General features: G+C 41.1%; 2 protein-coding genes and 1 long non-coding RNA gene across 3 annotated transcripts in view; 1 reads left to right on the top strand and 2 right to left on the bottom strand.

Moving 5' to 3' along the window:
• Positions 1-25,582, top strand: part of LOC109104574 (NACHT, LRR and PYD domains-containing protein 12-like) — a 115,020-nt gene that overhangs the window by 80,415 nt on the left and 9,023 nt on the right. The window lies entirely within an intron of this gene.
• Positions 5,637-25,582, bottom strand: part of LOC122139366 — a 41,369-nt gene continuing 21,423 nt past the window's right edge. The window contains exon 3 of the long non-coding RNA XR_006156224.1: positions 5,637-5,758. This is a non-coding gene — a long non-coding RNA (uncharacterized LOC122139366). The remainder of the gene's footprint in view (positions 5,759-25,582) is intronic.
• LOC122139363 lies at positions 22,841-24,303 on the bottom strand. The gene is made up of 3 exons (XM_042736176.1): positions 23,826-24,303; positions 23,300-23,609; positions 22,841-22,979 (listed from the first exon to the last, which is right to left on the bottom strand). Exons 1-3 carry the CDS (start codon positions 24,147-24,149, stop codon positions 22,918-22,920), a joined length of 696 nt encoding a protein of 231 aa, XP_042592110.1. The 5' UTR covers positions 24,150-24,303; the 3' UTR covers positions 22,841-22,917.

The raw sequence follows: 25,582 nt of genomic DNA, 5'->3' as shown, positions 1-25,582 counted from the left end.
TCGGGTGTGCCGTGGGAAATTATCAAAAACAAAATCTTTTTATTATTTTAAATCAATGCTATTGGTCATCGTTATGTCTGTGTGGGTTTTACAAATATTTAACAAATGAAAAGCATTCAAAAGAGCATGTGACTAAACTTCGTAATGCCAGTGGTTCCTCAGATTATTAGCAAATCTCATAACTCCACTCCGCCTCCATTCAGAATGAAGTGCCCCTGCGAAGCGTAGTTTGAAGACAGATGTCTATTTCTTTGCAATGCAAGGGTAAATTCATTAGCTTTGCTCATCAAAAAACCTTGTTAACTCAATTCGAGCATGATTTTCAGAAAATGTTAAGTGCAAGTGTCTGATCATAAAGCCAAAATACCAACTCGGACAATGCATTGTTCAATTATTGGAAAAAAAAAACTTTTCCCCTTTCTATCTTTTTTGTTAGTTTGTTTCTTTCTTTTTTTGCTTAGTGGTGTGCCGTGGGATTTTTTACTTATCAAAACTGTGCCACAGCAGAAAAAAGGTTGGGAAACACCGTGTTAAGCCCGAGACACACTGCACGATTTTCGGCTGTCCCAGACGAAAGTTTGTCATCATGAAACAATCGTGGCGATTTCTGTGATCGTGGCTCCTAATCAGTGGTCCTATGTTGTACATTGAAAGAGGTTCAAAGATGGCCATGGTCACAGTCTTGGGACCAAAGATAGCCTACGATCATTTTTTTGGCAGTGTCAGAAATTCAGCATGTTCATCGCACAGTGTGTTTGCAGTTACGACTCACGTTTACTGACCAACCAGTAAAAATGGACATGGTGCTAAAACATAAAACTGCTCTTATTATTTCCACTTTTGCCACTCCCACTTTTTTTCAGCACACATAAAAACTACAACTGTCAAAGTGTGATTCATTATGTTCTTTGTGTTTACCACTAGTGCATGCTAATGACATTTTATTATTCTATAGAAACATGCGTCCTAGCCTATGTGTCATCATCCTACAGTCTACATGCATGTCATACCCAAGTTTATTACATTTACATTTAGCAGACGCTTTTATACAAAGCAACTTACAGTGCATTCAGGCTAACAATTTTTACCTAACATGTGTTCCCTGGGAATGCAATGCTCTACCACTGAGCCACAGGAACACCATCCATTAGATCCATGTCGCACAGTGTGACCAGCAATGATCTTACAGGATTGCTAAAAATCGTGCAGTGTGTAGAAGGTTTTAGATTATGCCTCTAGATTATGCCTCTATACCTCTATGCCAGAAATACGTCAGCCGCAGATCCTTTTTCAGAAAATATCCGTTTTGTATTGTACTAGTCAGCAAAGTTGTCTACTACCAAAAACCCTTTAACAGCCAGGTTGTCTGGTACCCAAAACTGTATTAACAGTCACAGAGAAAGTAATGTTGTGTGGTGTTGTATACTGTATTAAAAGTTTTAAAGTCAATCTTGTCTTGTACTTTGATGGAAGACTTTAAAATCGGTTTAGATTTTAAAAGACATTCTAATATCTCATATCTGTTACATTACATTTGTGTTGTAAACAAGTCTATGGTTGCTTTCTTGAAGCAACACACAAGGAATCCTTAGGTTCCTCCACACACACACACACACACACACACACACACACACACACACACTGGCATGAAACTCTAGATGGCACAGTCCGATGGGTCAAACTCTATCTGACAATACTGACATCATTATCACATGGCGCAGCTGACTGGTTGCTGAGATTGCTGCTCAAGATTAAAATACTTGGCTAGTGCTTCCTGTAGCAGTTACAGCACTTTAGAAACTCTCCACCTTACCCAGATCCACCTGTGTAGATCTGCTACAGGGTGATTCACGTATGCTATATGGGGGTTATTTCATATATGTTATATGTGCAGCAGCAGTATTTCTTACATGCTCACAGCAGCATGTTGTGGATGTATTGGCAGTAGCAAGTCTCAGTACTTGCTCTACAGCAGCAGCATGGCAGATCTATTCCACCAAGACCAAACACATTAACATTGTCATGTACATTACCATGCTAAACCCTCCGAGAGTTGTAATGACAGAAATATAAACAGACAATATTTTGTCTAAAATGTAACATACTGTAATATTAAGTTTCTAATTATTGAACTGCTTTATAAGATTAACATCCCATTTGCACTCATGCTATTCGGGACAAAAACAGCACTTGTGTGATACTGCACTCATTGCTCATGTGATATTGTGTAACTATATCATATGATGTAAATAGAAGATAAAAACACACACAGGGTCATTTTTGCCTCATTCTCTTGAATTTAAGGAACATATAACCAAATTTTATAGGCTCCATCACACAGTGAGTTGTTGCCCTACATCATGTTTGTCACCAATCAACTGTATAGGTGTCTGCGGCTTGATGTCATTTTGATGTCATACACTGCTCAATCTGCACAGCACAGCACTGCTTCAAGTCGAACATGCCTTATCAAATGTGAGATGACATACATAGGTTGTGGGGTGGGTGCATTTATTGCATTTTGAAATTTCAATGAAATATTTCTTTCCATAACTATTTAATTAGATTAACATTCATTCATTAATGCAAATGTAATTAATGCAAAATTTATTAATTTTGCAGCAGTATAAAGAGCAATAGTCTGAGCCCTGCTGTGGCATCACAAACGTGAAGATAACTTTTTTTTTTTTTAGCCTTTTAACTGTTCTAGGTGTGTGTTCACAGGGTGTGTGTGTGTTGATAGGTTTTTTTTGTGTGTGTTCGTTTGCTATTTGTTGTGTGTGTGTGTGTGTGTGTGTGTGTGTTTGTTCACTATTTACTGTGTGTGTGTGTTTGTGTGTGTGTTATTCCAGTTATTTGGAACTGCTACTGCAAATATCTGGTCACCACTCAATTTCATTCTAGTCCTTAGAATGTCTGGGATCATCTGATTTGCTGATCTGAGAGTCCTTGGTAGAAGGAGATCCACTAAATAAGGTGGGGCCAAGTTAGCAATGCTTTCTATTGTACTGGCAACCAACAAAGTGAGACTAAAATCTGTGTTACATGCTGTTTTTATGAGTACCTGTTAAAAGCCTAGCAAACGCATTTTGCACCAATTGAAGATGATTTAACAGTACTTGGCTAACACCCACATACAGTGAGCCTAAATAATATTGTGTCTAAAACATAACACAATATTAAGTTTCTAATTATTTAAAGGCAGACACTTATAAGTTTGTTGTCCTTCAGTCAAAATGAATTAAAACTCCTGAGTTATATTAAATATTTATAAGACCATGCCATGTGATTTTATGTAGAGAATTGTATCAAGGAGTGTGACAGCGGGGTTGAGGATCCACTTGCAGGGTGTATTATAATCTTGGTCGTACAGGCAAGGTCATTCATCAGCAAACACAGCAACTGAGGCTAGGCGTAATCCATAAACAGGCAGAAGGTCAGGGCAGGCACGAAATGACCAATAATCTGTCAATAATTGCAAACAGTCCAGGAATCAAAACTAGGCTAGGCAAGGCAAGAAACAAGCCAGGAAAAATAAGGCACATAGAATGGCTAGGAATTCAAGCTACATACAAACAATACTCAGCTAAGTGTGTGTATGCAACCTTTATAGTCGTCCTGATTGGGAACAAGTGTCTGTAATCAGTTCCCAGTTGGGGTTATGGGAAATGGGATGGAGCCCGGAATGGAGAGGCACAGGTATGGGATGGAGTGCCCTCTGGTGGAGCTCATGGGCACTCCAGCTGGAGATTGTGACAATAAATACTCTAAATGATAACAGATGTTTATTCACATCTTGTAACCATCCATTTAGTCTGTTGTCTTTATTCTTGTACTGCAAACTGTCCCATTCATGTTCTGTGTCTTACACACACATTGACAAGATATTCCTCTAATTATAATTCTGTATCTGTACTGTATTTACTGACACCTTTATCATCATAACTTTTCAGAATATGTGCTTTGTAAGTATTAATCATAACATGCAGAATATGTACTTTATAAATACCAATATGTTAATAATATGCTAATGCTAATAAGCAACTAGTTAATAATGAGAATTGGTCCCTATACTAAAGTGTTTCGTTCATATTAAATATAGATGTGTACAGTCGTTGTCAGAATTATTGGTACCCTTGGTAAATATGATCAAAGAAGGCTGTGAAAATAAATCTGCATAGTTAATCATTTTGATCTTTTATTTAAAAAATTCACACGAATCTAACCTTTAATTAGAGAATAAGAATTTAAAATGGGGGAAATATCATTATGACATGAATGTTTTTCTCTAATACACATTGGACACAAGTAACGGCACCCTTTTATCCAATGCTTTTTGAAATCTCCATTTGGCATAATAACAGCTCTGAGTTTTCTCCTATAATGCCTGGTGAGGTTAGAGAGCACCTGACAAGAGATCAGAGACAATTCCTTCATCCTTCTCCTCTTCAGTTCACCACACTCATTTCCTATAGGGTTTAGGTCAGGGAACTGGAAGGGCCATAGCAGAAGCTTGGTTTTGTGCCCAGTGACCCATTTTTAAGGTTTGTTTATGGATTATTGTCCGATTGGAAGATCCAAACATGGCCCATTATACGATGTCTAACAGAGTCAGTCACTTTTTGATTTTTTATCTGTTGGTATTTGATAGAATCATAGATGTCATGTGTCTAAACAAGATGTCCAGGACCTCCAGCAGAAATATAGGCCCACAACATTAAAAATACAGCAACATTGTACACATGGGGTACTTTTTATCCCTTTATGCACCAAACCCATCTTGAGTGTTTGTTGCTAAAAAGCTAAATTTTCAGTTATATCTGACCATAGAAGGCAGTCCCATTTGAAGTTGTAGTCGTGTTTGACAACAGAACATGCTGGGGATTGTTTTTGGATGAGAGCATTTTCTTTTCTTGATTTTTTTTCCTTGAAACCCTCCCAAACAACATGTGGTGTAGGTGCTGTTTGATTTTTTAAAAAGGTTTTCTGACCCTGAGGCTCAACTCAAACTCTCCTCCTCATTGTGCATTAGGATGATATAGACACACATCCTCTTCCAGGCAGATTTGTAACATTTTCTGTTGATTGGAAATTCTTAACTATTGCCCTGATGGTGGAAATGGGAATTTTCACTGCTCTAGCTCTTTTCTTAAAGTCACTTTCTAGTTTGTGAGGCTCAGTTATCTTTTACTGCACATCAGAAATATATTATTTGTTTTTCTCATTGTGATGGATGATTAAGGGAATTTGGCCTTTGTTTTCCCTCCTATTTATATTCCTGTGAAAGAGGAAGCCATGGCTGGATAATTTCATATTCTTGATTGCCCTGGTATGCTCAAAATTGTAAATATGAATGGGTATCAATAATTGTGTCCAATGTTGTTGTGTTCTGTGTAATTGCACTAGAGAGCACTAGTGAGTACATGGGGTAGGAGAAGAAGATGAGGGGAAGAAGAAGGAATTGAGTGTGATAGACATGGTTAATATGAGTTTGTGTATTAGTGATAAATAAAGAAGTTATGTTATTTTACTTACCTCGTCAATATTCTGATTTCATAGAGTAACTTCTTACTACTCCACACAACAACTGGCGACAATGGTGAGTCTTCCCACACCTGCTCCATTCCTGCCATGTGCTTCTGATCCACCGATACCCTTCTGCATGTGGAAAAGTATCTCTGAGAACTACATGCTGGATATTAACACATCAGGAGACTCCTGGACGACGGCTCGAAGACGCGCAGTTCTTTTACATTGCCTGGGGACAGAAGGACAGCATATTTTCTACACTTTGCAAAATACTGGTACGACTTATGATGAAGCAATGTCCTCTTTGGAAGCGCATGTCACCAGTTCAGACAGAGAATTCAATGCGCGGATGAAACAATTGCACAGTACACTACAGCATTACGAGAATTGGAAGTCGATTGTGCTTATGGTACAGTAGAGGACGAAATGATCCGGGATCAGCTCATCGAGAAAGCGTACGCTTCAACAGTGCACGAAAAACTTTTATAGGATCAGCCCGCTTCGTTGGAGGCTGCTGTAACTGTTGCATGCCAGATTGAACAAGCGTTGTACAATGTGAATTTACTTCGGGATATGGCTCCAGTACATGCAGTGAGTTCAAAGACTTCTCAATTTCGATTAACTACAAAAGACAGACCTAAATCTAAACCGAGTAAGCCTACTGAGTCACAGTGTACTTGTTACAGATGTGGCTCTAATAAGCACTTGGCAAATGCAACTGATTGTCCGGCATCTAAAGCTAAATGCAATTCATGTGGCTGTTCGACGTCATCAGTTCGCGCAGTTCTGCCCGAAGTACAAATATGCATTATGAGCTGTGAAAATTCTGCTGACAGGATTAAGTGTTGTGTGCACATTTCGACTGACACATTCCAGTCTATGGAGACCGAGTTTGTCGTGGATACAGGCTCTGCAGTTTAAATTTTGCCAGAGACTTTGTACAGGCATTATTTCAGTACATCTCCACTGTCTGCGCAGAGTGTCAATTGATCACGTACATGAGAGGACACATACCAGTTCTAGGATGTCTCACAGCTAAAGTGTCACTAAACTGAGTGTCTGGTACTGTTCCACTCTACGTTATGAAAAATGCATCTGCCTTATTAGCCATGGATGTACTAAAAGCACTGAAATTTACAATTAACCAGTGCAGTACTGTTACTGTTTTTACTTCAGTCCACAGTGTTGCAAATGCTGAGCCCGTGGGGTGCTTGAAAGTCTTCATGCACAAGGTCAAAGCTTGTGATGATGCAGTGCCAATTCAACAAAAACTCAGTCGACTTCCCTTTTCTGTACGTAATGCAGTTTAAGAGGAACTGCAATCTCTGCTGAATCAAGGTATTATTGAGCGAATTGATGCTTCCCCCTGGATTTCGCCATTAGTACAAAGAAAGGAGGAAAAATAAGACGTTGTGTTGATCTACCCTTACCAGTGACCACTGAGCACACTGAAGAACCAGAAATGGTTGCCGCAGTCTTTTCAGGATTACAGTCTGTGTCCATGGAGGATTTCACAAAGGCTTCCGAATCTTGTCCTGAGCTGGGGTTACTTAGAACACAAATACTAAAGGGATAGCCACATAACAAGAAGAATGTAGATCCTGCTCTATAATCATTCTTTTTTTTTTGTTTTTGATTGTCTGTACGTGAATGATTGATTGTTCGATGTGAGGTTAGTGTCGTTGTCCCTGTTTCTCTTTGTTCAACCCTGGTAAAGCTGGCTCACGAAACACACCAAGGTTTGGTTAGAACCAAACAAAGGCTACGTGAATGGTACTGGTGGCCAAAAATGGATTTGTTAGTTCACTCAGTTATATCAACCTGTCTTACTTTTCAGCTCAATGATAAAACTGCGAAGACGGCTCCTGCTCCATTACAACCTGTGGAGTTGCCAGATGGACCTGGGCAAAAACTGGGTCTTGATATCGTCTGACCTTTCGAACATGCTGCATCAGTTTGTCGTTTTGCAATTTCATTAGTGGACTATTACAGCAAATGGCCAGAAATTGCTTTTTCTTGATGTCACTGCTGAGGTTATTACGTCTTTCTTACATTCTGTGTTTGCATGGGAAGGAAACCCATTGTTTGTTGTTACGGACAATGGACCTCAATTTCTATCTTCAGTTTTTTCTGATTTTCTTTCTGAACGTGGTATCAAACACCTGCGTACGAGTGTGTATCACCCACAAGGAAATGGTACGGTTGAACCCTGGAACAGAGTACTGAAAGAGTGTATCTTATCTGCGGAACAAATGAGAAAAGCTTGGAGACCATCAGTAGTTGAGTTTCTTAAGAGTTATCATGCTACTCCTCATGCTACAACCAGTGTATTTCCATCTGAACTTTTGCACAACCGGAAAATGAGAACGAAGGTAGATATTTTTCCTGTGAAGGAGAAAAGTGACAAATGTGCTGGTGTACGAGATACCATCAAGGAAAGACAGGAGAAAAGTAAGAAATACACAGACGGGAAAAGGAGAGCGAAACCTGTTTCTTTCAAGGTCAAGGAACAAGTAAGAATTAGAAAGCCAGACCGTGTTCCCAAAGGAAGTCCTAAGTATACCTTACCTTTGTTGATTCATGAAAAGATTGAACCAAGTTTGTTCTTGCTTAATGATGGAAAGAAATGGAATGGACAGAGACTGACAAAATTTCCAGATCAAATTGAAAAAACAGTATAGGGATCAAATTTGGCCACTCAAAACTGCCCAGTCACTCTCAGGAGAAGTGAAAGATGTGTTAAACCACCAGGGTGGATGAAAGTTTTTACAAAGCAGTGATTCAAAAGACGACATGAATGTGAAAAAAAGAAAAGGTTAAAAATCACATGTACTTGTTCTATTGTTCTAAAGGTACTGGATTGATATTACAGATTTGATTGGTATTTAGGATGGTAGTTCTAAATAATACTGTTAGGTTAATTAAGAGTTTAGCCGATGACATTTACAGAAAGGCATAATGTTCTTGTATGCTAAGAAGTGTTTACTATTGTTATTGCTGAGGTCTTAAAATACATACTGCTTTACGGGTTGAATATTGAATAAGTCACCTACTGATTTTATGTAAGGGGGGATGTTGTGTTCTGTGTAATTGCACTAGAGGGCACTAGTGAGTACAAGGGGGAGGAAAAGAAGATGAGGGGAAGAAGGAATTGAGTGTGATAGACATGGTTAATATGAGTTTGTGTATTAGTGATAAATAAAGAAGTTATGTTATTTTACTTATGATGCAAAATTTAATCCAATTCAGACGGTCAAGGTGTAATAATATGTAAATTTATTAAAAAGAATATAGAGAACAGAAACCACAAATCATAACTTGGAAATAAAGTTCTGGATAATAATAACAACCTTCAAATATAAAAATGTAAATCCAATGTTAGTACATTTTTAATAACAATCCATTTATGATGGATTGAACCCAACCAGTATTAATCAAAACATTAATACAATTGTAATTAAAACATAAACAGTTATTCTGTTCTAATCAAAAGTAACAAAATATTAGTATTAAAATATTAAAGTATCAGAGTATCAAAGTATCTGAATTTCAAGGTATCTGAATTTGAATAAAAACCTGTAAAAGTTCTAAGTCTGAGTCTAAGAGTTGTCGAGTGAAGCCAAAGAAGAGGAAGTGAGCTGAAAAGATAGAGAGACCAGAGAGTCTCAGAAAGTCAAAACCCTATTCTATTTTGCAGAGTCTATCTTATATACTGTTGTTCCAGACATAAGTCGTCATCTGGCTATCACTAATAACACCTGACCTTTAAAAATAGTCTAGTCAATGTCTCGATTTTGGACTTCTTCCTCTTTTAGATTCAAAGTATCATACTGATAATTCTAAGAAATATTGATACAAAAGAACAATACATGCAGTTCAACTTCATATGCAAAACAGACTCAGCTGACTACGCAGTTAGAAATACTGTGAAATTACATATGAAATTATATCATAAAGTTTACCAAAAACATTTTTGAATATAAAAAATGAAACCTGTTAATATATATATATATATATGAGACAGATCCTTACCATGAAATATAAATTTTTTACTTTTGAAATGAAACTTATCATTATGAATAGAAAACATTTTGAGTATGTGACTTCTCAGAATCTCTCAACAACACTTGGGTTTAATTTAAATATGTGGACTTCTCAGAATCTCTATCACCATGTGGATTTCTTAGAATCTCCACACACCAACTTACCTTGTCAATACTCTGATTTCATAGAGTAACTGCTCACTTACTACTCCACACAACAAACGTGTATTAAAAAAAAAACATTTGTCATAATGATATTTCCCCCCATTTTAAATTATTATTCTCCAATGAAAGGTTAGATTTATGGGATTTTTTTAAATAAAAGATCAAAATTATTAACAATGCAGATTTATTTTCACAGCCTTCTTTGATCATATTTACCAAGGGTGCCAATAATTCTGACCATGACTGTATATACACACTCTAACCGAGGGATTTATTTATGCTGGAATAAGACGCATTCGGGATTAATCCTCACCTCCCACCACACTAACTAGGTCACAATCAGCCTTCTAATCAGCACCACCTGCCATCGCTAATCAAGCTCCCTATATCCTTGCACTGTCCCCGCTGTAGCATTGTCTGGTCTCGCAGTTGCTATGCATACTTACCAGACTCTTACCTGTGTTTACTTTCCTGCATGCTCCCTCGACTATCTGCTCCACATGTTCCAGCTTTCCTTCAATCCATTGCTCCCGCAGCTCACCTGTGAAGAGAATGAGATTCATTACTCCAACCAGATAAGCATCCTAAACTCCATCCGTGACCTGCATACTCACTTTGGGACTGTTGTCTTGCTTCCACCTGCCTCCAATGTCAATAACCTGATGTTTTGCTGACTTACCTTTGTGTCTCCTGTGTGTTTGCTCACAGAAGACCAGACCAAACATACGAAGCTCAGACATGGATCCTCGTCGCCCCGCACCAGCAGATGCTTTCAATGAGTTCATCAGCACTCTCCGAGCCTCTCTCACTCCGGTAACCACCCCTTTGTTTGCTTCTGCCAGTCCCATGGCCCTTCCTTTTTCATATTCGGGTGAGGCTGTAGAATGTAGCGGTTTTCTACTCCAAGTGTCATTATACATCGAGATGAAACCCCAAAAATTTACAACAGAGAAGGCTAAAGTGGCCTTTCTGCACTCCCTCCTGTCTTGCGCTGCTGTGGGTTCGAGCCATTTGGAATGCTCAAAGTGTCATCATTAACACCTTCAATGCCTTCACTGCCCATTTCAAGGAGGTCTTTAGGCAGTCGGCTGGTCCACTATCCATCCCCGACCAGCTCTTTCGCCTGCTCCAGGGTAAAGACTCAGTAAGCAATTATACTCTGCAATTCCGTACTCCTACCGGCTAACACGCAGGAGCGTGCACGATGTCTGTCCTCTGACCTCTGCCTGTACTGTGAAACTTCAGGACACTTCATCAAGACCTGTCCCTCTCATCCCCCATGATAACCTGATGTTTTGCTGACTTACCTTTGTGTCTCCCATGTGTTTACTGACACCGGCACCTCCCCAATCCAATCTGGTACATTATTTGGTAGATCCATGATGGTGCCAGTGTGTTTTTCGGCTTGCCGTCTGGCCCATCAGCTTTAAAAATCAGATTGGCCATCTGGCTATTTATGTTTCTTCTGCTGCCGCTGTTAACATACTGTGTTGATGCTATCATAACTTATGATCGACAAATATTGCTGCGCATCAGAAGTTCACTGGAGACTCAATCTGTCTGCCACGTCAGGCATGATCATTTCCACTCTACATTCTCTCATCTACCGGTGACATGTGTTCGTTGTTTACCTTGTATCATCTTCTAGCGGAAACGTCGCAAAAAGAGGGGTAAACGTGGAGGTATCCGCATGAGGATTAGGAGAGAGAATTCTCCTCGACATAATCATCTTGTTGCTTTTCCACACTTCTGACTGGACAAAATGGCCTTTATCTGACTCGGCGTTCGTGGGATGTGAGATACGCCAGTCATCCGCCCATCGTTCTGGATCAGAATCGGACATCTGACTACTGCGCTCCTGCAAGACTGCGCATTCAAAGCAGAGGTGTGAATCTCCTGATGAGGTGTGAAACACCTTCTTCCACTCAAGTATGTCTGACAATCACAGATACAAACTGTTCATTCTCACGTAAAAATGGCCCTGGTTAATGCCAGGTCTGTGTCTAATAAGACTTTTATTTTGAACGACTTTTTTTACTTGTCGCGGCTTAGACTTTTTATTTTTAACTGAGACATGGACTGGAGCCGATGAGTCATCCATCTTTGGTGAACTATGTACATTAAATTGTAGCTTTATTAGCACTCCAAGATGTGTTCGAAGAGGAGGTGGGGTGGCTGTGGTTTTTAGGAACCAGTACAAAATACAGACAATCTTTGCTGAGAACTTTTCTATGTTCAAATCACAATGTGTACTGATAGAATCTCCCACCACTCCATTGCTGTGTGTCTTGGTTTACAGACCTCCAAAGCCAGATTAAGATTTTATAAAGGAGTTTTCTGATTTCATATCTCATATCATTACATTATATGATCATCTGTTAATTTTGAGTGATTTTAATATTCACGTCTGCTGTCCTGGAATACCTATGGTCACTGAGTTTACTCATGTTTTGGACTCTTTTGGTTTTATTCAACATGTTGACAGAGCTACACATGTACTTGGGCATACTCTTGACTTGGTTATTTCATATGGGTTTTCCATTGATAATATTAATATAAAAGATGCTTCTTTCTCAGATCATAAGCCTATTGTTTTCAATGTTATATTATCAAGTTCTATACATGCTAATAAAAATACAGGTGTTTATTCTCGTTATATTAATTCTCTCACTGCAAATCACTTTTCTGATATGTTTAAAACAAATGATGTTTCAACCGTAATCTTAGCTCCTGCTGAGCAATCTTCAACCCCAGAAAATGTAATGTCTCTCTTTAACTCAGATATTTGGACTTTGTAGCCCCTCTTAAATACAAATCCCCAAAATTTAAATCACAACCATGGTTAGATGATACCACCCGTTCACTTAGACAGATCTGCTGAAAAGCAGAGAGAAGATGGAAAAAAGATCATCTTACTGTCTCTTTCGAAATCTTTGGGAACTCCGTGGTTAACTTTCAGAAAGCATCCAGAAAGGCAAGGGCTAAATTCTTCTCTGATATTATCAGTAAATATTCTCATACCCCAAAAATCTTGTTCAGTACTATAAATTCAATAATTTAATTAAATAATCTATTCCAATGAAGCAGAACCATCTGCTGACGCATGTGAGAGATTTTTTTTAGGTTTTTTATTAAAAATATTGATGGCATTAGATTCTCCCTTGTTCCTTCATACTCTAACACTCTGCTTGAATGTCCAGTTAATACAACCAATTTTAATAGCTTTCAGCCGGTGTCTTTGTTTGATCTGAGGAACTTTGTGATGCAGGTAAAATCTACAACCTCGCCCCAGGATGTTGTTCCTTCTGATATCATTAAAGTTTCTTTTGATATAATTGGTTCTAGCATCCAAACAATTATCAATTCCTGTTTAGTCTCTGGCACAGTTCCTGCATTTTTAAAGCATGAAGTTGACCACCCGCTGCTTAAAAAGCCCAATGCTGATGTAAAATGTTTGAATAATTATCGCCTTTTCTTTCAAAAATTATGGAAAAATTTGTCCAATCATGGTATTTGAACCATTTCAATCAGGTTTTGCAACCTATCATAGCACTGAAATGGCTTTTCTAAAATTGATGAATAATTTGCTACTTGCTGTTGACTGTGGTGAAAATGCAGTTTTGATTTTATTGGATTTTAAGTGCTGCTTTTGACACAGTTGATCACAGCATTCTTTTGTCACACCTTTAACATTGGGTAGGTATCTAGGATACAGCATTATCATGGTTTAAGTCATATCTAAAATCCAGGACGATTTTAGTGGCTATCGGCCAGTTTTCCTCATCATCAGTTTCTCTCCCTTGTGGGGTTCCTCAAGGGTCCATTCTGGGGTCATTACTTTTTAATCTGTACATGCGTCCACTTGGTAATATAATTAGGAAATATAAAATCTCTTTTCATTTCTACACTGATGATTCTCAGTTATACATGCCATTAAAATCTAGACATTCTTTGCAGCCTCTTATCTACTGTCTGAAGGACATTAAAGGGATACTCCATCCCAAAATGAATTTTTTGTCATTATTCACTTACCCCCATGTCGTTCCAAACCCGTAAAAGCTTCATTCGTCTTCGGAACACAATTTAAGATATTTTGGATGAAAACAGGGAGGCTTGAGCGACGGGAATACTTTTTGTAGATGAAGAAAACAAAAATAACGACTTTATTCAAAGATTCCTCTCCTCTGTGTCTTGTTATTTTTGTTTTCTTCGTGTACAAAAAGTATTCTCGTCGCTTCTTAACATCACGGTTGAATCACTGATGGCAGAGGGACTATTCTGAGGACGCTTTTCATACTTTCCTGGACCTTGACACTGTTATTTATTTGGCAGTCTATGGGACAGTCTCAAGCCTCCTGATTTTCATCCAAAATATCTTAAATTGTGTTCTGAAGATGAACAAAGCTTTTACGGGTTTGGAATGACATGGGGGTAAGTGATTAATGACAAAATTTTCATTTTAGGGTGGAGTAACCCTTTAACATCTGGATGGCAAATAATTTTCTCTAGCTAAATAATGAAAACAACTGAGGTGGTTATTTTTGGTCCCTCTAAAACCAGAAATTCTAAGCTAGTAACTTAGACAGTCTCACTCCTTAAATCAACACTTTCCTTTCAAGACTGGGAAAAAGTTATTCATGCATTTATCACATCACGACTGGACTACTGTAATACTTTATACCTAGGTCTACCCTTATCTTCACTGGCTCATTTGCAGATGGTCCAGAATGCAGCGGGGAGACTGTTAACTGGTGCAAAAAAACGTGATCATATCACTCCAATTTTAGCGTCGCTCCACTGGCTTCCTTTCTCCTTTAGAATTCAATTCAAAATTTTGTTGATTGTTTTTAAAGCACTTTATGGACAAGCCCCATCATACATTTCTGATCTCATTTAATTCTGCTCCTAAGTCCCTCAGATCTGGCAATAAAGCGTATTGTATTTTATTTTATACTTTACTGTATTTTATGATTGTTTTGTACAGCACTTTGGTCAGTGTAAGCTGAATTTAAATGTACTGTATAAATAAAATTTACTTACTTATGAACCAATTAAAGGTGTTTATGCCAAGGTTATTTTTTGCTTAGTTTTTTTATTTATTTTATTTTTTTATTCATTTTTTAATATCATTTTAAATTTTGCTATAAAACTTTTCATTTTTTTATTTAATCATTTTGCACTTTAAACCAGTCCAGCACTCTGGCAGTTCCTTCAGGCTGAGAACGTAATGATTAGCCTATGAAAATTATTATTTATTTTTGGCCATCATTATTTTATTTCAGTTAGGTTTTCAATAAACGTTGTTAGTTTTATTTTGTTTTAGTTTTTCATTTATTTTGACTTTTTTTACATTTGTTTTTTTCTTTCTTTGTTTCTTTGCCTAATTGGCTTTATTTTCATTAAACACAGTTAATGCAACATATTGTACTGTTTAAATATGTATAAACTTTTTCTTATATTTAAACTCATTTACCAAGCATTTTAGAAGTAAAAATTAAACATTTAATTGTAGCGAAAATACCTGACTGACATCGCTTCTCTTTAGTTTGCTTTAAATAAAATAAAATAATTTACAGCAAAGAAACACTTTTATAGATTAAATGAAACATAAACAAACCTATATTTTACCAAAGTCGGCAGCACTGAGAACCACTCTCACCTGAAGAGTATGCAAAATATCAGCACTCACTACAACCACTGCATTACACAAAAACTACCCCCATTAAAAAAATTTTTAAAAAAAATTAAATAAAAAGAAATGATTTTTGGAGTACATGTGCACACTATAAAAGCAACTGATGCAAGCTGCTCCATTACCTCTCCCTCTTCTGATCACTTGCCGGATTGGTCACCCTGCTTTTTTCCGGGACCTCACAATTTACAAATTAAGCGCTACTCTAACCAGGGCTCTTCTTCATCAACTGCTCAGTTTGGCCAGTAGGCCAGCTGTAGGAAGAGTCATGGTTGTTCTAAATATCTTCAACTGAGGATCATCAATTACCTCAATGACAGACCACAGTATGTTAGGCTAAAGAACTGTGTGTCTGACATTTTTGCAGTAAAGTGGCCAGATGGTGACAACAGATGAGATTATGACAACATACAAATGCCTGGGTGTTTACCTCAACAATAAAATGGACTGGTCTAACAAAAGAGGTTCTGTACAAAAAAGGCCAAAATCATCCTCACATGCTGAAGAGACTGAGGTCCTGTGGTGTGTGCAGGTCACTGTTGAAGTCTTTATGACACTGTGGTGCCTTCTGCATTTTTTACGCAGTAGTCTGTTGGGCAGCTGGAAGTATGGAGAGGGATAGAATAAGACTAAATAAACTGGTAAAAAAAGGCAATCTCTATCCTTGAATGTCTTTTGGACACTACTAAGGAGATGAGGGAAAGGAGGGTGCTAGATAAGCTGAAGTCCATCATAAACAATATTTCTCACCCCCTGCATGAGACTGTGAGGTTTCTGAGCAGTTCCTTCAGTAATAGACTGGTACATTCACAGTGTAAGGTCCTTCCTTCCAACAGCAGTCAGACTTTTTAATTGCATTAACAATTTTATGTAGCACTAGTGGTATATATCTAGCAATTTTGTAGTTTTTTTGGAGATTTTTTGGAGCAATTTTGTAGTTTTTTTTGTAGTTTTTTTTTTTAGCTGAGAAGTGCAAAACAAATCACAAATCTGAAAACAAAATAACAAATTACAAATGCAAATGCAAATCTAAAAAACAAAATAATTCAGACTACACAAATCAAAAAACACGATGACAAATCTAAAAAACAAAATAACATGTCAGAAATAACAATGACAAATCAGACAAGGTATAGTTATAGTTGAGGCACTGGTTTGAGAATAGATTACTCACCGCTGACTGGATGAGACATCTGCCAATCAAGGTATACAGGAAGAACAGCAGATTAGTGATAGAAAGTTCAGAGATGGTCTTAAAGGATCTTAGGATAGTTTACATGTTTTGTATGAATTGACCTTAGTATGGAATAAAAAATATGCATGTACATCTACAACGCTGTACTTTTTATTATATTACCTTTGAATTAGATTACAAAAAAACTAGTTAACGCTAATGCAAGGTTGTTTCAAACACAGCGTCTATGGGAGTGACGGTAAATTTGACATAGTTCTCTCTTCTGACTGCCGTTATCAGTCTCTCTCTATTTTTATTTTTATAAGTTGTGAAAACACTATTTTTATGTGGGGCGGAGAGATTACATAGTGGAGCATTAAGATACATAGTTCAAAAACAGCAGACGGCACTATTGAAAATGCAAATTTTCTGCCAGTAGAAGGCGCTTTTGGAATGGTTTCTATTGCAACAGCTGTACACAAAGCAGTGTGGCTCTCATAAACATTGCTTTATCAGGCATTATTCCGGCATTATATTTAAGATTAAATGAAAATGACATCGGAAATTTGAGAAACGCTCCCATTTTGGACCGCAGAGACCTATACTTGGATTTGTCATTGTGTTTTCTAACTTGGTATTTTGTTTTTCGAATTTGTCGTTGTGTTTTCTGGCTTGTTATTTTGTTTTCAGACTTGTTGTTGTGTTTTGTGACTTGTTATAATGTTTTCGGAATTTTTGTTGTGTTTTCTGAATTGCTATTTTGTTTTTTAGATTTACATTTGCTTTTGTAATTATTATTATTTTTTTCAGAAAAGTGATTTGTGTTGCACTTCTTGGACACCGTAGATGCGTTAAATGAATTTCCACGGTGTGGGATTAATAAATTTTATCAAAATCATCATCATTAGAAATTGTATTGCTTTATTTTGCAAGACTGTTTCCTTGATCTTAATATGATGTCATTACATTGCTGTCTTGATGCCAGTCAATCACAGTATTTCTGATCATGGTTTTCGAGTATTGATATATCTGCCCTTTTCACTGAACATGTCAACATGTAGTATAAGATTTGGCTTATGTCAAATCATCTCAGATGCATTAAGCAAGATATGAAGAACGGACCCCAGGCCTTACATTTCTTTAAGTGGAACAACTGTATTCAGAATGGTAGAACAAGCTGAATTGAAAAGTTCTACCAATTGTTTTGTATCCATGCAGAATGACGATACATTAGAATTTGGAAGCAGCTTAGAATAATACTCAGAAAAAATACTCAAGAAAATCCAAGATGGCAGTGCAGTCAGATACAGTGGCTACTGCAACATTTCTACAATCGACAGCACCTTTTGGAAATTGGTAGTGCATGTAACACTCACCCCTCGCTACTGACAACTGAGAAGCTATGAGGCCTTTGTTTACTGCAAAAGCCAGACTCAGAGACCGTGGCCTCTTCCATTGATGCTACTCACAAGGAGGTGCCGCAAGTGGTGTAAGAGGGGACAGAAATTCAGCAAGAGCAGAGGCATGCGAGCTAAGCTAAAGGCTAACCCCACACGACCAGGTCTTTCAACAATCTTGCTCTCAAATATATTCTTACTGGAAAATTAACTGGACTTCATTTGACACTGTTGGTCCAACACAGTGTGAGATAAGGGAGTGCTGCATGTTTGGTTTTACTGATTCATGGCTAAACAACAACATTCTAAGAAGCATCCATTCAGCTGCACGGGCTAAGCTACTGCCAAGCAGATAGAGACTCAATACTATCTTGTAAGGCCCATGGAGGCAGCTTGTGTGTGTATATTAACAAAGAATGATGTAACAATTTTGTGGTAGTGACCAAACATTGTTTGTCACTAGTGGAGTTTATGATTGTGAAGTGTCAACCATTCTATCTGCAGAGGGAGTTTATGGCCATTGTCGTAGTTGCTGTGAATATACCACCGTGTGTAAATGCTAAGAATGCACTTCGAGAACTGTACAGCTGTAACTGTATGGGACAAGCGTTTAGTCAACAGAAGAGATGGATGGCTGTGTATTACTACCTATGTGTGCCTGGGCTACCACGCCGACCGGCTTAACAATAGTGGCCTATGACTATGTGAGCCTGGGCTACCACGCTGACTGGCTTAACACTAGTGGCCTAAGACTATGTGAGCCTTGGCTACCACGTCAACCGGCTTAACAATAGTGGCCTATGACTATGTGAGCCTGGGCTACCACGCTGACTGGCTTAACACTAGTGGCCTACGACTATGTGAGCCTGGGCTCCGATTCCTGAACTACTTAGCACAGCTAGAGCATGCGTCACAACGAGCACATTTCTCTGAACTATACTAGCCATAATGCATTTAATTCAGGATTACATCAACCATAGATAGTGATCTTAAGCGATAACTCTAAAATCCCTTCTTTCCGCAGCACTGTCATTAGTATGACTGCGATAAACACGTGCTTCTGACACTGCGTACAGCTGAAATCAACCACATACTTATCACGTTGAAAACATTTACCTTTGAAAAATGTAACGTGACTATTAAGATTATGGCGATGTATATGGTAAACCCCAGTTGAAATGCATACACAAGAATGCTTATTTCGTTTAACCTGTTTCCTCAGAGCAATTACATGCTCTAAACTGCCTTTGCTCCAGCTGTAAACACAGATGCTAAATGCTGCTGCTAATATGCCTAATATTTCGCTGAAAGTATGCTTTTAGTTTACTTTTTATATACTTAACTGTAGAAATGGGCTTTATGTACTCCTCAGAAATAAACTTAAAATGACATTTAAGTATACTTGACTTATACTTAAAGTCTAAATATATTTGAGCTATACTTGTGCTCTTAGAATCCGTGTTTTCATTGTTATATGGTAGAGGGCGCTAGTACACATCTTCTGTACAGAATTAAAAAAAAAAAAAAAACACAAGTGAAGAAGAAAAAGAAACACCAGATACTATCACATGTAACATGATCATCTGACATGAAACAGCATCAAAACTGTAACGTTATGGAATGTCAACCGATTAAGAGGTAATAATTACAGTCAAGCTTTGTGGTGTTGATCGACTCAATCTACATTTTGATTATCATTCTGAATCCAATTCATAGTCTTTCTTCAGCTTTTTGTTCAAAATGTTATTTCTTTATTGTTTTATGAAACACCCACATTAAAGTGTTTAAAAAAAGAATGCATGAAGCTAGAATAAAATGTTTTTTGTTTACAAGCAGATACCATGTTCTTTCTTTGGCTGTTGTGTAGGTTCAGATATTCATATAATAAAATATATACAAATGAAAACCTAAATAGGGACATAGTAGTACAGGGTTTCCCATACGTTGATTTATTTGTGGCGGCCTGCCACAATATCCATGTTGACCGCCACAAATAACCACTGCCCCCTGCCATCAGCTCCCACATCTCACACACAGGAGCGTGACTTTAACACTATTTTTTCAACTTTCAGACACTTTTTGTCAGTACGAGACTTGGACTCAGTTGCAGGTGCCCAAAAGGTCAGTTTATTTAACAGGCTTGAATTTCAAAAAAAGGGAAAAAAAGAAAACAAAAAACTATCCAGGTACAGGGCAGCCCGGAGCAGATCACGAAGTGCCTCCTGGACGAATTCCACTAAGAAAAATCCACAGCAAGGCCGAGATAAACTGACAGAGAGGCGGGGGGGCTGTTGAGCGGGGGAACTGGTGGCGCACCGGCAGCGAGGCGAAGAAGAGCACTGCCGGCGATCGGTGATCGCGAGCAAGGGAAGGGTAGGAGAATTAGCGCTGCCTGAAAGCAGGAGGAAGAGGGAGAAAACAAAACTAAAGGATGAAAACAAAACTAGCACGATCTCTGTGCAGGCAAAACATGAGGTGTGGCTGGAGCTGAGACATAAACGAGCACAACACGACGATCTGACAACAGACAGCACACGAGAGGAGACTAAATAGAGAAGGAGTGATTAACATAATGCAGAGCAGGTGATAGTGGCCAATAACAAAATAATAATGAAACAAGAGGGCGGAGACGAGCACCACGATGACACAGAAGCACATGGTAAGTGTAAACAACCACAAGCACACACCCACACACTATAAGAGAAAAACAGGCAAATCAGCCCGGGGACGTGACATTACCCCCCTCCCCAGGGGCGTCCCCTGGCGCTCCAGGGAGGGAACCTCCACGTTGCCGGTAGAAGTCCTCGATCAGTGACCGATCCAGAATATCCCGAGCTGGGACCCAACTCCTCTCATCCGGACCATATCCCTCCCAGTCCACCAGATACTGAAATCCCCGACCTCGACGTCTGACATCCAGCAATCTTCTGACAGTGAAGACTGGGGAACCATCCACTAGACGGGGAGGGGGAGGGTTAGTAGCAGATGAGTTAAGGTGAGAATGAAACACAGGCTTGACCCTAGAAACATGAAAGGCTGGGTGTACCCGACCAAGTGTGGGAGGTAACTTGAGCTTTACCGCCACCGGACTCAATACCTTGGTGATCTGATATGGCCCAATGAACCTGGGGGCTAACTTGCGAGAAGCCACCCGGAGAGGAAGGTCCTTGGTAGACAGCCATACTCTCTGACCACATACGTAGCGGGGAGCAGGAATTCGGTGACGGTAAGCCGCTGCTTTGGTTCGTCTGGAAACCCGAGCCAAGGTTTTCTCAGCCTTCTTCCAGGTGCGGCGACACCTGCGGACGAAGGCTAAGGCAGACGGAACAGCAGCATCGGGCTCCTGTGAGGGGAACATAGGAGGTTGAAAACCAATGGAGCACTGGAATGGGGACATACCTGTGGCAGCCACTGGCAAGGAGTTATGGGCATATTCAATCCAGGATAACTGTTGGCTCCAAGAACTCGGATTATGGGACGTCAGGCAGCGGAGAGCTTGTTCCAGAACCTGGTTTGCCCGCTCGGACTGCCCATTGGTCTGAGGGTGAAAACCTGACGACAGACTTGTAGAGGCCCCGATCTGTCGACAGAACTCCTTCCAGAACCGGGAGACAAACTTTGGCCCCCTATCAGAAACCACGTCCACCGGAAGGCCATGAATCCGGAAGATGTGGTCAACCACCACTTGAGCTGTCTCCTTAGCTGAAGGCAATTTGGGAAGGGGGGATGAAATGGGCTGCCTTAGAGAAGCGGTCCACCACCGTCAATACTACGGTGTTACCCCTCGATGGTGGAAGACCAGTGACAAAGTCAAGGGCTATGTGTGACCAGGGGCGGGAGGGGATGGGTAAAGGGTGAAGCAGACCAACAGGAGGCTGATTAGAACTCTTGTTCTGGGCGCAAACTGGGCAGGCAAACACAAACTGCCTGACGTCCTGGGCCATGGATGGCCACCAGAATCGCTGGCGGATGGCAGCCAGTGATCTCCGAACCCCAGGATGGCAGACTAACTTGGATGAATGCCCCCACCGGAGGACTTCAGGGCGCAGCACAGCTGGCACGAAAGTCTACCCTCTGGGCACCCCCTTGGCACCTCTCTCTCTCGTATGGCCTCCAGTACTCTCCTCTCCACATCCCAGGAGAGGGACCCCACCACAATTTCTTTAGGGATAATGGTTTCTATAGATGCACCGGTTCTCTTAGTATCCCTGAAAAGACGGGAGAGGGCATCAGGCTTTACATTCTTGGAGCCTGGGCGATACGAGAGAGAGAAGTTGAACCGGCCAAAGAAGAGTGCCCATGGGGCTTGGCGTGAACTTACCCTCTTGGCCGAACGGACGTATTCCAAGTTCTTATGGTCCGTCCAAACCAAGAAGGGCTGTACTGTCCCCTCCAACCAGTGACGCCACTCACCCAAGGCCAGCCTGACCGCCAACAGCTCCCGATTCCCTACGTCATAATTCCGTTCTGCTGGGCTCAGGCGGTGGGAGTAGTAGGCACAGGGATGTACCTTCCCATCTCTGGGGGACCTCTGAGAAAGGACCGCACCTACTCCAGTCTCGGAAGCATCCACCCTCCACAATAAACTGACATTCAGGGTCTGGAAACGAAAGAACAGGAGCAGAAATGAATCGGGACTTCAGGTCATTAAAGGCCTCCTGAGCTTTCAAATTCCACCTAAACGGTACCTTAGTGGAGGTAAGAGCTGTCAAGGGTGCAGCAACCTGACTAAAGTTTCTGATGAAGCGCCTGTAGAAGTTGGCAAATCCCAGAAACCGCTGCAGAGCCTTGCGTGAGTCTGGAGGTGGCCACTCGGCTACGGCCCTTACCTTAGCGGGATCTGCTTTGATTCCCTCCGCCGAAATGATATAGCCCAGGAAAGGAACTGACTTGGAGTGGAAATCGCACTTCTCCGCTTTAACATATAGCTGGTTCTCCAGCAGCCGTTGTAGCACCTGGCGCACGTGTTGAGTGTGTACCTGAAGTGAAGGAGAGAAAATGAGAATGTCATCAAGGTACACAAAGACAAACTTGTTTACCATGTCTCTCAGCACGTCATTAACCAGGGCCTGGAAGACAGCTGGGGCATTTGTCAGGCCAAAGGGTAGCACCCGGTACTCATAATGTCCCGAAGGAGTGATAAATGCTGTCTTCCACTCATCCCCCTCTCGAATCCGAACAAGATGATAAGCATTGCGGAGGTCCAACTTACTGAAGACCTTGGCTCCCTGCAAAAGTTCAAAGGCAGATGACATTAAGGGCAGGGGGTACCTATTCTTAATGGTGATGTCATTCAAACCTCTGTAATCAATACAAGGGTGCAAGGAGCCATCCTTCTTCTTAACGAAGAAAAATCCTGCACCAGCAGGAGACGAGGAGGGACGGATGAGACCGGCATCAAGGGACTCTCGAATATATTTGTCCATAGCCTCTCTTTCTGGACCAGACAGGGAATATAACCGACCCCTGGGCGGAGAAGTGCCTGGGAGGAGGTTGATGGCACAATCATATGGCCGGTGAGGAGGCAGGGACACCGCCCGGGACTTGCTGAAAACCAGCCGAAGATCGCGGTACTCCTCCGGAACCCCGGACAGATCAGCTTCATCCACCTGCACAACAGGAAACACAGCACCAGGAAAAGAGGCAGAACCCAAACAAGACTTAAGACAAGACTGTTTCCAAGACAAAACTGAATTTCTGGCCCAATCTACGTGAGGACCGTGCTGTACCAACCACGGGTGCCCCAGAACCACTGGGGCACTCGGGGAATCAAGAAGGTACAGCTCGGTTATCTCATGGTGATTGCCCGAAACGATAAGACTTACAGGAGGGGTGAGGTGAGTGATGGTGGTGATAGGAGAGTCATCAAGAGACCGAACAGAGATAGGAGTAGCGAGGGGAATGGCAGGAATTCCCCATTGCTTAGCCAATCCCGTGTCCAGAAAACTACCACCAGCCCCAGAATCCACCAGGGCCGTACAGGAGTGACTGGAACCTTCAAACTGAACACTCACAGGAAGAAGTGTGCGGGAAGAGTGGGGGAAATTAAGAGGAGATGTGCCCACCAGAATCCCCCTGGCTACTGATGGGCCCTGGCTTTTAGCGGGCATTTGCCGACGAAGTGTCCGGCCCTCCCACAGTAGAAACATAAGCCCCGGGTGAGTCTCTCTTGCTTCTGCTGAGGAGTGAGACGCAGACGTCCCACCTGCATAGGTTCAGGGTCAGCAGGGGATGGCAGAGGCAGGACAGGGGTGGAGTCACTGGTCATTTCTTCCACCCTCCAAGAGGTGCGAGCAGACGATTGTTGGCGGCGAAGGCGGCTCTCTACACGGAGGGCCAAGTCGACCAGATCATCAAAGCGGCGTGGAAGCTCCTGGGTAGCGATTTTGTCCTGGATCTCCTCATCCAGTCCAGCACGGAACACAGCTCTGCAAGACCCCTCATTCCAGTCACAGGCCGCTGCTAAGGTCTTAAACTCAATGGCAAGCTCAGTCACTGAACGGCCTCCTTGCCGTAGCTGTGCTAGCTGGGCTGCCGCCTCATCACCCCGAGCAGAACGATCAAATAACTTGACCATCTCTTGTCGGAAGTCCTCAAAAGAAGCGCAAAAGGGAGCCCGGGCCTCCCACACTGAAGTTCCCCAGTCTCGGGCCCTGCCTGTGAGGAGGGTTAAAACATAAGCCACCTTAGTCTCCTCCTGGGCGTAACGGCGGGGCTGAAGGGCAAAAACTAGAGAGCACTGAGACAGGAAGGCTCTGCAAGAGTTGGGGTTCCCATCATAGGGAGGTGGATTGTTGGCATGAGGCTCAGGGTCATGATGGGGAGAGGAAAGGCTGGTGGTGTCCTCCGTTCTGGCAGATGTCTGTCTGCGAAGTTCCTGGAGCTGTGCAGTCAGCATGTTCAACTGAGCATTAAGGGACTCAACCTCCCGGGATGTGGATGTCAGCTGGGAGGCATGCTGGCCCAAGAGAATGCCCTGCTGGGTGACTGCTGATCTGAGTGGATCTGCACCTGCTGAGTCCATGATGGTCAGATCGTTCTGTCAGTACGAGACTTGGACTCAGTTGCAGGTGCCCAAAATGTCAGTTTATTTAACAGGCTTGAATTTCAAAAAAAAGGGAAAAAGAGTAAACAAAAAACTATCCAGGTACAGGGCAGCCCGGAGCAGCTCACGAAGTGCCTCCTGGACGAATTCCACTAAGAAAAATCCACAGCAAGGCCGAGGTAAACTGACAGAGAGGCGGGGGCGCTGTTGAGGCGGGGAACTGGTGGCGCACCGGCAGCGAGGCGAAGAAGAGCACTGACGGCGATCGGTGATCGCGAGCAAGGGAAGGGTAGGAGAATTAGCGCTGCCTGAAATCAGGAGGAAGAGGGAGAAAACAAAACTAAAGGATGAAAACAAAACTAGCACGATCTCTGTGCAGGCAAAACATGAGGTGTGGCTGGAGCTGAGACATAAACGAGCACAACACGACGATCTGACAACAGACAGCACACGAGAGGAGACTAAATAGAGAAGGAGTGATTAACATAATGCAGAGCAGGTGATAGTGGCCAATAACAAAATAATAATGAAACAAGA

This window comes from Cyprinus carpio, chromosome B13, assembly GCF_018340385.1.
Source record: "Cyprinus carpio isolate SPL01 chromosome B13, ASM1834038v1, whole genome shotgun sequence".
Classification (NCBI taxonomy): domain Eukaryota; kingdom Metazoa; phylum Chordata; class Actinopteri; order Cypriniformes; family Cyprinidae; genus Cyprinus; species Cyprinus carpio.
Note: the sequence above shows the minus strand (reverse complement) of the source record. Positions and strands in the feature narration are given on the sequence as shown.